At 31.2% G+C, this 14,648-nt stretch overlaps 2 protein-coding genes and 1 long non-coding RNA gene across 3 annotated transcripts in view; 1 reads left to right on the top strand and 2 right to left on the bottom strand.

Moving 5' to 3' along the window:
* LOC134710313 (protein stum homolog) overlaps window positions 1-14,648 on the bottom strand; it is a 338,001-nt gene that overhangs the window by 209,247 nt on the left and 114,106 nt on the right. The window lies entirely within an intron of this gene.
* The window catches only part of LOC134710304 (speedy protein 1-B-like), a 73,209-nt gene that overhangs the window by 5,815 nt on the left and 52,746 nt on the right, over window positions 1-14,648 (top strand). The window contains exons 4-5 of the mRNA XM_063570611.1: window positions 838-1,009; window positions 2,439-2,706. Coding sequence (XP_063426681.1) covers window positions 838-1,009; window positions 2,439-2,706 — 440 coding nt within the window. The remainder of the gene's footprint in view (window positions 1-837; window positions 1,010-2,438; window positions 2,707-14,648) is intronic.
* Window positions 2,362-14,648, bottom strand: part of LOC134710305 (uncharacterized) — a 67,565-nt gene continuing 55,278 nt past the window's right edge. The window contains exon 3 of the long non-coding RNA XR_010106110.1: window positions 2,362-2,679. This is a non-coding gene — a long non-coding RNA (uncharacterized LOC134710305). The remainder of the gene's footprint in view (window positions 2,680-14,648) is intronic.

The raw sequence follows: 14,648 nt of genomic DNA, 5'->3' as shown, positions 1-14,648 counted from the left end.
CTGTGAATTAAAAACAAACTTACAACTGTTACTTTAACACTTGCTAAGTGAAGGTGTACTGTAGATTCCCTGAATTGGAACTTATGATGACACAAAACATTTAAACAGCCATTTATAAAGGCATCAGAAAAGTAACTATCCTTTAATCATGATTTTCAGGAGAACAAGCCAAAATTATAGTATTTCCTCTTTGAGGCTTTTAATTTGTTCCATAAATTTTTATGTTTCATACATTTTTTTTATACAAGTACCAAAAAATTGATATGAAAAATTCATTGATCATCATCTTATTTTAATATTTATGAGTACTGATATAATTGCACACAACTAAAATTTTCACTTGATGAGTTTTTTTCTCATTATAATGTAAGCACATCAGGAATATTGCATGTAGTTATTTGTGAATTTATATACAAGAGTAAGTTTAGAAGATCAATTTTAATTAATTTGAAAGAATCACATTCTGTTGGTAAATGATAATTTCAGTAATAAGTGATCATTTTCAGAAGGAGAAAAAATGCTGCATCTTAACTTAGCATGTCATTTGCGAAAGCTTGAAAATATGGGGAAAACTATTCTTTACATCTGACACTTAAATGAACACCATATGAATAGAAAGAGATCTTAGGTATTTATTACAACAACATAACAACAAAATAAAACCCCAAAAAAACATTTTGATACCAACATATGGTCTTGAACATTTGACATGTGTCAATACAATATCATATGGCATACTTCAATCTTTTTTTTTTAAATTGACCAAAGTTGACAAGTAACAAATAAACAGGCTACAAAAGATGTGCCATCAAGACAAATTTCTTTTAACTATTAAAGGTATTTAGGTAATGACATGGAAGAAGATGAAGAAGAGGACAAGTATGAGATATTTCCTTGGGCACTTGGTCAAAAATGGCAGGACAAATTTCCAAGATTCCTCAGAAAGCGAGATCATCTATGGGCAAAGATTAACTACATGGCACTTGTTAGTAAACGATGCTGTGAAGAGGTAGGCAGCTTTTACAAAAATATATATTCTATTTTTAGGTATTTGTGTTCACTCAGTAATTTAAAAACATCAGACACTTTTCTTATAAAAGAAATACCTAGAAGATGTATTGCAAACTTTTGACAGAGTACCTTGTTTATTCAAGAGATGTTTCAAATTATAAGCCATAAAGCATTTACACAGCAATTATAATATAATGTCCTTAACTGTTGACGCACACATAAAATATGTATTTAACCGGTTTTGGAATGACAGCTTGAAACTGCTTTTACAAGAGTGCAAGTTTATGCTAACATGTCTTTTATGTGTACTTATCGTGATTAAATAATTTTATATTAATAATAATAGTTTTGATTGATTTATTGATGTTTAATGACACCTTCTGCAATATTGTGCTATTTCATGACACAAGGGTCAGTTTAACTTTTATTGGTGGAGTTCCAAGCCAATGTATTACATTCCCTGTTTCAATTCTCAAATTTATAAGTCTTCTTTTACAGATATCACCTGCCAAATCTTAAATAATACCCATTTCTCATATATATCTAAACACCTATTTTTCGTATTTGCACCTTGGTAGCCCATTTTATATAAAATCATGTCAACAACTTATTTTATCATATGTCACTAAATTTGAATCATCTACTAAATTGTTCATGACTCTTATTTCAAATTGGAAAAAAATTGTCTGAAAAATCATGGTTACTTTTCTTAAATAATGACCAGAAAACACAGTTATTTCGTAGTGCATATTTTATAAACAATAAATGAAAAAACAAATTAAAAAAACTCTGTGCTTTTTCAATAATATTTTTACAGTGTGTTGTACTACTTTTGGGACATTATTAAGATTATAAAAAACTTCATCAGCTCTTACTCAAAAAATTGTGTTAAGGGGGTCTAAAAATCTTATTTTTAACCTTTTTCAGTTGGACCAAATTACTACTTTACTTTAAATTCATTACCAAAATTTTCTTAAAGTGTAATTTCATCCCCCTTCATGCTATTAGAGGCATAAAACATGAAAAAATAAATTTAATTTTGGAAGGGGTATAAAATAAATTTTCAAGAAACACTCTGTCCACACTAGGGAATATATTTGAGGACAACAACAACCAAAGAAAGATTGCTTTGTTAGGGACCTAATGTGATAAGGCTAAAGGAAGCTAGGATCATTAATCAAACTTGAATGAGAAGAAATTTCCATCAGCAAAACTAAGGAAAAACTTCAAAAGAATCATGAACTTGTAGAAGTGTATACTATTACTTTAATATTCTCTTAAATAGTCTGCACTTAAATATTTTTCTGTTCACTTTAGGAATGCATTTTTTCAAAAATATAAAACATGCAATTATCTTGAAATATTTATATAAGTAAAGTATTTATAAGACCACAACTTTTCATAATAAATCAAAATTAAATTTTCAGATTATGGCAATAGATATCAGTCATCCAGTTTGGAAACGTAGCAGAGCTTTACATCATGCAGGAGCTATCAGAAGTTACATGAAGGATCCTGATGATGATGGCTATCCAAGAGGTCCTCATGCTTCCCCAAAACGTTGTGAAGAGTGTGATCATGACAGTCAGTATGATTCTGCTAGTCCTGCCAGTGCATCATGGTACATTTCTTCAGGTGACAACTCGCCTGACGACATCTTTATTGATCCTAGAAAATCAAGATTTGATATGAATAGTAAGTACTGTGAACTTCTGGAAAAGGACACTGGACTATCTATAATTTTTATAATAATCATCTTAGTCCAGTGTGATATTGCTACTATTAAACTTACTGGATTAGATTTGACTTACACATATTTTTACCCTTTGTCAAGGCTGCATGGTCCTAAAAAATGCTGAAAAATCACTCACTCACATTTCTTATTCATTATCATAGACACATCATACATAGAAAAAGTTGGATATCAATTACTAAATCTACAGCACACAATTCTGGTACAACCTTTAACTAGTATACTCTGGGTGAAATAAAAGTTTAGAAAGCCATTAAACATATATGGCTCAATATCTTTAATTGTTTTTCCATAGGCGATAATGGTAACGTTTTTTCCTGTAGCTCAGTCCATATCGTAAACTTGGATATGTATGATAGCTCGTTTCGAAGCTGTGACATTTTCACATATGTGGTTAAATTTTCGGGGTACGAAGTGAGATTACTTTTTCCGTAAATTAGCAAACCCCGAACATCCTTTTGTGATGCGGCTCCTTGTGGTAAAATATCCCCTTTTTAACACAATAAGTTCTTTGAAAATTTAATACTTTGAACACATTCAATAGCTCCATAGTTTTTACACATTTATTCTATGTTCCTCTACTTTCTTAATCACCACAAATAATTAAGTTCAGTCATTTGTTAAAAATAGAAACATGTCCAATATCACTACACAGAGATTTTTTCTTTACACATGACTTTTGAGTTCCTCATTTCAAGGCGCATTAGGGATGTTGTCCCATATTGCAATCCATAGTTCTGATTTTTCCAAATATTTTTATGTGATCTTCATCGGTATGACATTCTGAATAAATCTGTGTATTTTTGTCCATTTCTGAAAAAAAATAAAGTTGTTTCAGCACTATAAGGCAATGACACTTTTATCGCTATATTCCTTTATTTTGAATACAAAGTGTATGCATAATTAATTTCTTACAGTATACCTTCACTAGTCAAAAGAAGGACAAAACATCTGAATGTAACCTTAAATTACAACACACAGACCCTGTTAAAGCATTCAATAAAATTTTCTGGTGCCTAAAAGTGCATTTTGACAGAGAAATTATGCAAAAATGAAGATTTCATAAAAAAAACACCAAAATACTTAATTATTCTAGCCAGTGGAAACCTGGTATTTTATACTGTAGAAACCACTATAAACTACTGTAAAAGTCATTTGAATCATATAATTAGAGTGCAATGAAGTGCAAATTTTCAAAACTTGTTCTTTCACATAATTGTATTTGAGAAAAAATGTTTTTTACATGTATTTCAGTGAAAATCTTTTATCAGTGAGATATCGGCATGAGGTTTTAAAGGAAACGTTGTGACATCACACGTAATATGGCGTCATTAAATAACGACATATCAAAATAATGCTAATTATAGTTTGCAGTGTTACATGAGGAACAGTTGCCGCAAGGTTTAACTTGAAATATGGAGTCGAAAAGATCAGTAACCAAGCATTTTCATTTAATGCCAAGACCATAGCAACAGTTTTCATATCAGTATATTTTTAACATACCGACTGTAATTTGAATTGCATAAATACCATAAATAAACAATTTAGAGCTTGCCAAATAAAACAAAATGCTTACCAGTTATTCAGGACCTTTTAAAACCTCTAGTTTGTCATCTCAGGTTAAAAAGTAATGATATGTCTGGAACTGAAATAAGACAAAAAAATTACTCAGGCTGTGTTATTATTTGGTTTAAATACATAAGTATTATTGAGAGAGCAAAAATCAAATTCTTGAACGTTTTATCGCAAAGAAAGAAAAATGCTTCTCCCTTGTGGCTTATCAACCTTCATTTAAATCTTTTATATTAGAAGCAACGAGTGATAGCTAACTAGTTTAATAGTTGAAAAGGTGCAGCAATATTGTTTTCGAAAGGTTTGTTGACCCTCCCCCTTTTTCACTGAGAAAAGACAATATCTTGTGATTTGCTAGTGTGCATTACAAATAATAATTCATGATTTCTTTAATACATGTACATGTTTGTCTGTTTATTAACTGCATATGATATCTACTGACTGACCATGGGTCAAATTATTGGATAAAAGCACATGATGATGATGTATTTCACTTTACTCGTATGGAGTGTGTTATCTCCCTTGATTATCAGTTATTCCTGTAAACCGGAGTGATAATTACATAACAAAGACTGTATTGTGTCATGTTTACTTATAGATAAAACTATTATGTTAGTTCATGCCTTTTTCAATTCATAAACAAATTCCTTTCGGATCTCTCGGGGGTGTAAACAAAGTTAGAATTGTGCCTAAAAAAAGTGTTCAGCCCCGTGCCTGCAATGCTTTCTAAAAGCGAAAAAATTCATTGAGTATCTGCTGGTATTTATCTATAATGGTTATCTGAAATCATCTGGGATATCTAGGTATAAATAAAAAAAATACTTACCATCATTTTCACAATTTTCCCGGGTGTACAAGGTGAAATCATCCATAGATCACTCTGGAAACTTCTGATTTATCTTTTTGTAAATTAATTTGGCTCAATATCTTTAATTGTTTTTCCATAGGCGATAATGGTAACGTTTTTTCCTGTAGCTCAGTCCATATCGTAAACTTGGATATGTATGATAGCTCGTTTCGAAGCTGTGACATTTTCACATATGTGGTTAAATTTTCGGGGTACGAAGTGAGATTACTTTTTCCGTAAATTAGCAAACCCCGAACATCCTTTTGTGATGCGGCTCCTTGTGGTAAAATATCCCCTTTTTAACACAATAAGTTCTTTGAAAATTTAATACTTTGAACACATTCAATAGCTCCATAGTTTTTACACATTTATTCTATGTTCCTCTACTTTCTTAATCACCACAAATAATTAAGTTCAGTCATTTGTTAAAAATAGAAACATGTCCAATATCACTACACAGAGATTTTTTCTTTACACGTGACTTTTGAGTTCCTCATTTCAAGGCGCATTAGGGATGTTGTCCCATATTGCAATCCATAGTTCTGATTTTTCCAAATATTTTTATGTGATCTTCATCGGTATGACATTCTGAATAAATCTGTGTATTTTTGTCCATTTCTGAAAAAAAATAAAGTTGTTTCAGCACTATAAGGCAATGACACTTTTATCGCTATATTCCTTTATTTTGAATACAAAGTGTATGCATAATTAATTTCTTACAGTATACCTTCACTAGTCAAAAGAAGGACAAAACATCTGAATGTAACCTTAAATTACAACACACAGACCCTGTTAAAGCATTCAATAAAATTTTCTGGTGCCTAAAAGTGCATTTTGACAGAGAAATTATGCAAAAATGAAGATTTCATAAAAAAAACACCAAAATACTTAATTATTCTAGCCAGTGGAAACCTGGTATTTTATACTGTAGAAACCACTATAAACTACTGTAAAAGTCATTTGAATCATATAATTAGAGTGCAATGAAGTGCAAATTTTCAAAACTTGTTCTTTCACATAATTGTATTTGAGAAAAAATGTTTTTTACATGTATTTCAGTGAAAATCTTTTATCAGTGAGATATCGGCATGAGGTTTTAAAGGAAACGTTGTGACATCACACGTAATATGGCGTCATTAAATAACGACATATCAAAATAATGCTAATTATAGTTTGCAGTGTTACATGAGGAACAGTTGCCGCAAGGTTTAACTTGAAATATGGAGTCGAAAAGATCAGTAACCAAGCATTTTCATTTAATGCCAAGACCATAGCAACAGTTTTCATATCAGTATATTTTTAACATACCGACTGTAATTTGAATTGCATAAATACCATAAATAAACAATTTAGAGCTTGCCAAATAAAACAAAATGCTTACCAGTTATTCAGGACCTTTTAAAACCTCTAGTTTGTCATCTCAGGTTAAAAAGTAATGATATGTCTGGAACTGAAATAAGACAAAAAAATTACTCAGGCCGTGTTATTATTTGGTTTAAATACATAAGTATTATTGAGAGAGCAAAAATCAAATTCTTGAACGTTTTATCGCAAAGAAAGAAAAATGCTTCTCCCTTGTGGCTTATCAACCTTCATTTAAATCTTTTATATTAGAAGCAACGAGTGATAGCTAACTAGTTTAATAGTTGAAAAGGTGCAGCAATATTGTTTTCGAAAGGTTTGTTGACCCTCCCCCTTTTTCACTGAGAAAAGACAATATCTTGTGATTTGCTAGTGTGCATTACAAATAATAATTCATGATTTCTTTAATACATGTACATGTTTGTCTGTTTATTAACTGCATATGATATCTACTGACTGACCATGGGTCAAATTATTGGATAAAAGCACATGATGATGATGTATTTCACTTTACTCGTATGGAGTGTGTTATCTCCCTTGATTATCAGTTATTCCTGTAAACCGGAGTGATAATTACATAACAAAGACTGTATTGTGTCATGTTTACTTATAGATAAAACTATTATGTTAGTTCATGCCTTTTTCAATTCATAAACAAATTCCTTTCGGATCTCTCGGGGGTGTAAACAAAGTTAGAATTGTGCCTAAAAAAAGTGTTCAGCCCCGTGCCTGCAATGCTTTCTAAAAGCGAAAAAATTCATTGAGTATCTGCTGGTATTTATCTATAATGGTTATCTGAAATCATCTGGGATATCTAGGTATAAATAAAAAAAATACTTACCATCATTTTCACAATTTTCCCGGGTGTACAAGGTGAAATCATCCATAGATCACTCTGGAAACTTCTGATTTATCTTTTTGTAAATTGGCTCAATATCTTTAATTGTTTTTCCATAGGCGATAATGGTAACGTTTTTTCCTGTAGCTCAGTCCATATCGTAAACTTGGATATGTATGATAGCTCGTTTCGAAGCTGTGACATTTTCACATATGTGGTTAAATTTTCGGGGTACGAAGTGAGATTACTTTTTCCGTAAATTAGCAAACCCCGAACATCCTTTTGTGATGCGGCTCCTTGTGGTAAAATATCCCCTTTTTAACACAATAAGTTCTTTGAAAATTTAATACTTTGAACACATTCAATAGCTCCATAGTTTTTACACATTTATTCTATGTTCCTCTACTTTCTTAATCACCACAAATAATTAAGTTCAGTCATTTGTTAAAAATAGAAACATGTCCAATATCACTACACAGAGATTTTTTCTTTACACGTGACTTTTGAGTTCCTCATTTCAAGGCGCATTAGGGATGTTGTCCCATATTGCAATCCATAGTTCTGATTTTTCCAAATATTTTTATGTGATCTTCATCGGTATGACATTCTGAATAAATCTGTGTATTTTTGTCCATTTCTGAAAAAAAATAAAGTTGTTTCAGCACTATAAGGCAATGACACTTTTATCGCTATATTCCTTTATTTTGAATACAAAGTGTATGCATAATTAATTTCTTACAGTATACCTTCACTAGTCAAAAGAAGGACAAAACATCTGAATGTAACCTTAAATTACAACACACAGACCCTGTTAAAGCATTCAATAAAATTTTCTGGTGCCTAAAAGTGCATTTTGACAGAGAAATTATGCAAAAATGAAGATTTCATAAAAAAAACACCAAAATACTTAATTATTCTAGCCAGTGGAAACCTGGTATTTTATACTGTAGAAACCACTATAAACTACTGTAAAAGTCATTTGAATCATATAATTAGAGTGCAATGAAGTGCAAATTTTCAAAACTTGTTCTTTCACATAATTGTATTTGAGAAAAAATGTTTTTTACATGTATTTCAGTGAAAATCTTTTATCAGTGAGATATCGGCATGAGGTTTTAAAGGAAACGTTGTGACATCACACGTAATATGGCGTCATTAAATAACGACATATCAAAATAATGCTAATTATAGTTTGCAGTGTTACATGAGGAACAGTTGCCGCAAGGTTTAACTTGAAATATGGAGTCGAAAAGATCAGTAACCAAGCATTTTCATTTAATGCCAAGACCATAGCAACAGTTTTCATATCAGTATATTTTTAACATACCGACTGTAATTTGAATTGCATAAATACCATAAATAAACAATTTAGAGCTTGCCAAATAAAACAAAATGCTTACCAGTTATTCAGGACCTTTTAAAACCTCTAGTTTGTCATCTCAGGTTAAAAAGTAATGATATGTCTGGAACTGAAATAAGACAAAAAAATTACTCAGGCTGTGTTATTATTTGGTTTAAATACATAAGTATTATTGAGAGAGCAAAAATCAAATTCTTGAACGTTTTATCGCAAAGAAAGAAAAATGCTTCTCCCTTGTGGCTTATCAACCTTCATTTAAATCTTTTATATTAGAAGCAACGAGTGATAGCTAACTAGTTTAATAGTTGAAAAGGTGCAGCAATATTGTTTTCGAAAGGTTTGTTGACCCTCCCCCTTTTTCACTGAGAAAAGACAATATCTTGTGATTTGCTAGTGTGCATTACAAATAATAATTCATGATTTCTTTAATACATGTACATGTTTGTCTGTTTATTAACTGCATATGATATCTACTGACTGACCATGGGTCAAATTATTGGATAAAAGCACATGATGATGATGTATTTCACTTTACTCGTATGGAGTGTGTTATCTCCCTTGATTATCAGTTATTCCTGTAAACCGGAGTGATAATTACATAACAAAGACTGTATTGTGTCATGTTTACTTATAGATAAAACTATTATGTTAGTTCATGCCTTTTTCAATTCATAAACAAATTCCTTTCGGATCTCTCGGGGGTGTAAACAAAGTTAGAATTGTGCCTAAAAAAAGTGTTCAGCCCCGTGCCTGCAATGCTTTCTAAAAGCGAAAAAATTCATTGAGTATCTGCTGGTATTTATCTATAATGGTTATCTGAAATCATCTGGGATATCTAGGTATAAATAAAAAAAATACTTACCATCATTTTCACAATTTTCCCGGGTGTACAAGGTGAAATCATCCATAGATCACTCTGGAAACTTCTGATTTATCTTTTTGTACATCTGAATGTAACCTTAAATTACAACACACAGACCCTGTTAAAGCATTCAATAAAATTTTCTGGTGCCTAAAAGTGCATTTTGACAGAGAAATTATGCAAAAATGAAGATTTCATAAAAAAAACACCAAAATACTTAATTATTCTAGCCAGTGGAAACCTGGTATTTTATACTGTAGAAACCACTATAAACTACTGTAAAAGTCATTTGAATCATATAATTAGAGTGCAATGAAGTGCAAATTTTCAAAACTTGTTCTTTCACATAATTGTATTTGAGAAAAAATGTTTTTTACATGTATTTCAGTGAAAATCTTTTATCAGTGAGATATCGGCATGAGGTTTTAAAGGAAACGTTGTGACATCACACGTAATATGGCGTCATTAAATAACGACATATCAAAATAATGCTAATTATAGTTTGCAGTGTTACATGAGGAACAGTTGCCGCAAGGTTTAACTTGAAATATGGAGTCGAAAAGATCAGTAACCAAGCATTTTCATTTAATGCCAAGACCATAGCAACAGTTTTCATATCAGTATATTTTTAACATACCGACTGTAATTTGAATTGCATAAATACCATAAATAAACAATTTAGAGCTTGCCAAATAAAACAAAATGCTTACCAGTTATTCAGGACCTTTTAAAACCTCTAGTTTGTCATCTCAGGTTAAAAAGTAATGATATGTCTGGAACTGAAATAAGACAAAAAAATTACTCAGGCTGTGTTATTATTTGGTTTAAATACATAAGTATTATTGAGAGAGCAAAAATCAAATTCTTGAACGTTTTATCGCAAAGAAAGAAAAATGCTTCTCCCTTGTGGCTTATCAACCTTCATTTAAATCTTTTATATTAGAAGCAACGAGTGATAGCTAACTAGTTTAATAGTTGAAAAGGTGCAGCAATATTGTTTTCGAAAGGTTTGTTGACCCTCCCCCTTTTTCACTGAGAAAAGACAATATCTTGTGATTTGCTAGTGTGCATTACAAATAATAATTCATGATTTCTTTAATACATGTACATGTTTGTCTGTTTATTAACTGCATATGATATCTACTGACTGACCATGGGTCAAATTATTGGATAAAAGCACATGATGATGATGTATTTCACTTTACTCGTATGGAGTGTGTTATCTCCCTTGATTATCAGTTATTCCTGTAAACCGGAGTGATAATTACATAACAAAGACTGTATTGTGTCATGTTTACTTATAGATAAAACTATTATGTTAGTTCATGCCTTTTTCAATTCATAAACAAATTCCTTTCGGATCTCTCGGGGGTGTAAACAAAGTTAGAATTGTGCCTAAAAAAAGTGTTCAGCCCCGTGCCTGCAATGCTTTCTAAAAGCGAAAAAATTCATTGAGTATCTGCTGGTATTTATCTATAATGGTTATCTGAAATCATCTGGGATATCTAGGTATAAATAAAAAAAATACTTACCATCATTTTCACAATTTTCCCGGGTGTACAAGGTGAAATCATCCATAGATCACTCTGGAAACTTCTGATTTATCTTTTTGTACATCTGAATGTAACCTTAAATTACAACACACAGACCCTGTTAAAGCATTCAATAAAATTTTCTGGTGCCTAAAAGTGCATTTTGACAGAGAAATTATGCAAAAATGAAGATTTCATAAAAAAAACACCAAAATACTTAATTATTCTAGCCAGTGGAAACCTGGTATTTTATACTGTAGAAACCACTATAAACTACTGTAAAAGTCATTTGAATCATATAATTAGAGTGCAATGAAGTGCAAATTTTCAAAACTTGTTCTTTCACATAATTGTATTTGAGAAAAAATGTTTTTTACATGTATTTCAGTGAAAATCTTTTATCAGTGAGATATCGGCATGAGGTTTTAAAGGAAACGTTGTGACATCACACGTAATATGGCGTCATTAAATAACGACATATCAAAATAATGCTAATTATAGTTTGCAGTGTTACATGAGGAACAGTTGCCGCAAGGTTTAACTTGAAATATGGAGTCGAAAAGATCAGTAACCAAGCATTTTCATTTAATGCCAAGACCATAGCAACAGTTTTCATATCAGTATATTTTTAACATACCGACTGTAATTTGAATTGCATAAATACCATAAATAAACAATTTAGAGCTTGCCAAATAAAACAAAATGCTTACCAGTTATTCAGGACCTTTTAAAACCTCTAGTTTGTCATCTCAGGTTAAAAAGTAATGATATGTCTGGAACTGAAATAAGACAAAAAAATTACTCAGGCTGTGTTATTATTTGGTTTAAATACATAAGTATTATTGAGAGAGCAAAAATCAAATTCTTGAACGTTTTATCGCAAAGAAAGAAAAATGCTTCTCCCTTGTGGCTTATCAACCTTCATTTAAATCTTTTATATTAGAAGCAACGAGTGATAGCTAACTAGTTTAATAGTTGAAAAGGTGCAGCAATATTGTTTTCGAAAGGTTTGTTGACCCTCCCCCTTTTTCACTGAGAAAAGACAATATCTTGTGATTTGCTAGTGTGCATTACAAATAATAATTCATGATTTCTTTAATACATGTACATGTTTGTCTGTTTATTAACTGCATATGATATCTACTGACTGACCATGGGTCAAATTATTGGATAAAAGCACATGATGATGATGTATTTCACTTTACTCGTATGGAGTGTGTTATCTCCCTTGATTATCAGTTATTCCTGTAAACCGGAGTGATAATTACATAACAAAGACTGTATTGTGTCATGTTTACTTATAGATAAAACTATTATGTTAGTTCATGCCTTTTTCAATTCATAAACAAATTCCTTTCGGATCTCTCGGGGGTGTAAACAAAGTTAGAATTGTGCCTAAAAAAAGTGTTCAGCCCCGTGCCTGCAATGCTTTCTAAAAGCGAAAAAATTCATTGAGTATCTGCTGGTATTTATCTATAATGGTTATCTGAAATCATCTGGGATATCTAGGTATAAATAAAAAAAATACTTACCATCATTTTCACAATTTTCCCGGGTGTACAAGGTGAAATCATCCATAGATCACTCTGGAAACTTCTGATTTATCTTTTTGTAAATTAATTTGGCTCAATATCTTTAATTGTTTTTCCATAGGCGATAATGGTAACGTTTTTTCCTGTAGCTCAGTCCATATCGTAAACTTGGATATGTATGATAGCTCGTTTCGAAGCTGTGACATTTTCACATATGTGGTTAAATTTTCGGGGTACGAAGTGAGATTACTTTTTCCGTAAATTAGCAAACCCCGAACATCCTTTTGTGATGCGGCTCCTTGTGGTAAAATATCCCCTTTTTAACACAATAAGTTCTTTGAAAATTTAATACTTTGAACACATTCAATAGCTCCATAGTTTTTACACATTTATTCTATGTTCCTCTACTTTCTTAATCACCACAAATAATTAAGTTCAGTCATTTGTTAAAAATAGAAACATGTCCAATATCACTACACAGAGATTTTTTCTTTACACGTGACTTTTGAGTTCCTCATTTCAAGGCGCATTAGGGATGTTGTCCCATATTGCAATCCATAGTTCTGATTTTTCCAAATATTTTTATGTGATCTTCATCGGTATGACATTCTGAATAAATCTGTGTATTTTTGTCCATTTCTGAAAAAAAATAAAGTTGTTTCAGCACTATAAGGCAATGACACTTTTATCGCTATATTCCTTTATTTTGAATACAAAGTGTATGCATAATTAATTTCTTACAGTATACCTTCACTAGTCAAAAGAAGGACAAAACATCTGAATGTAACCTTAAATTACAACACACAGACCCTGTTAAAGCATTCAATAAAATTTTCTGGTGCCTAAAAGTGCATTTTGACAGAGAAATTATGCAAAAATGAAGATTTCATAAAAAAAACACCAAAATACTTAATTATTCTAGCCAGTGGAAACCTGGTATTTTATACTGTAGAAACCACTATAAACTACTGTAAAAGTCATTTGAATCATATAATTAGAGTGCAATGAAGTGCAAATTTTCAAAACTTGTTCTTTCACATAATTGTATTTGAGAAAAAATGTTTTTTACATGTATTTCAGTGAAAATCTTTTATCAGTGAGATATCGGCATGAGGTTTTAAAGGAAACGTTGTGACATCACACGTAATATGGCGTCATTAAATAACGACATATCAAAATAATGCTAATTATAGTTTGCAGTGTTACATGAGGAACAGTTGCCGCAAGGTTTAACTTGAAATATGGAGTCGAAAAGATCAGTAACCAAGCATTTTCATTTAATGCCAAGACCATAGCAACAGTTTTCATATCAGTATATTTTTAACATACCGACTGTAATTTGAATTGCATAAATACCATAAATAAACAATTTAGAGCTTGCCAAATAAAACAAAATGCTTACCAGTTATTCAGGACCTTTTAAAACCTCTAGTTTGTCATCTCAGGTTAAAAAGTAATGATATGTCTGGAACTGAAATAAGACAAAAAAATTACTCAGGCCGTGTTATTATTTGGTTTAAGGAAGTACACCACTAATTCATGGTCCCATTGCTTTCTATGTTAAATTCCTCCGTTTCAAGCAGGCACACCTCTTTTATTTTAAGTTCAAATAAAGTGGCAATCATTGCATATCAAAGCAACACTTTATGGTGTCTTGTACTGGAAAAATCAACATACCTTGCATGGCATATAAGAAAGAACTGGTTCCCAGAACTTCAGATGTACCAAAACAGGTACTTCAGATCTGACAAACAGACAAAATGTACCCTCTTTTTAAAATTTGGTGCAGTTTTTTTAATATTCAAAACTAAAAGTTCAAAAGTGTTCTACAATGATCACCAGTCCTTCAGCTTTCATTTGATACCAAAAATACCTAAATATTCTACATATTTTGAAAGTTACACTCATGCGTTGGAACTATTTTGTGTTTAATATGTACTACTTTCTGGTATGTGCTTTCTGGCCGGGCCTTAATTAGT

The sequence above is a fragment of the Mytilus trossulus genome, chromosome 3, assembly GCF_036588685.1.
Source record: "Mytilus trossulus isolate FHL-02 chromosome 3, PNRI_Mtr1.1.1.hap1, whole genome shotgun sequence".
NCBI lineage: Eukaryota > Metazoa > Mollusca > Bivalvia > Mytilida > Mytilidae > Mytilus > Mytilus trossulus.
This window is presented reverse-complemented; position numbering and strand designations above follow the sequence as displayed.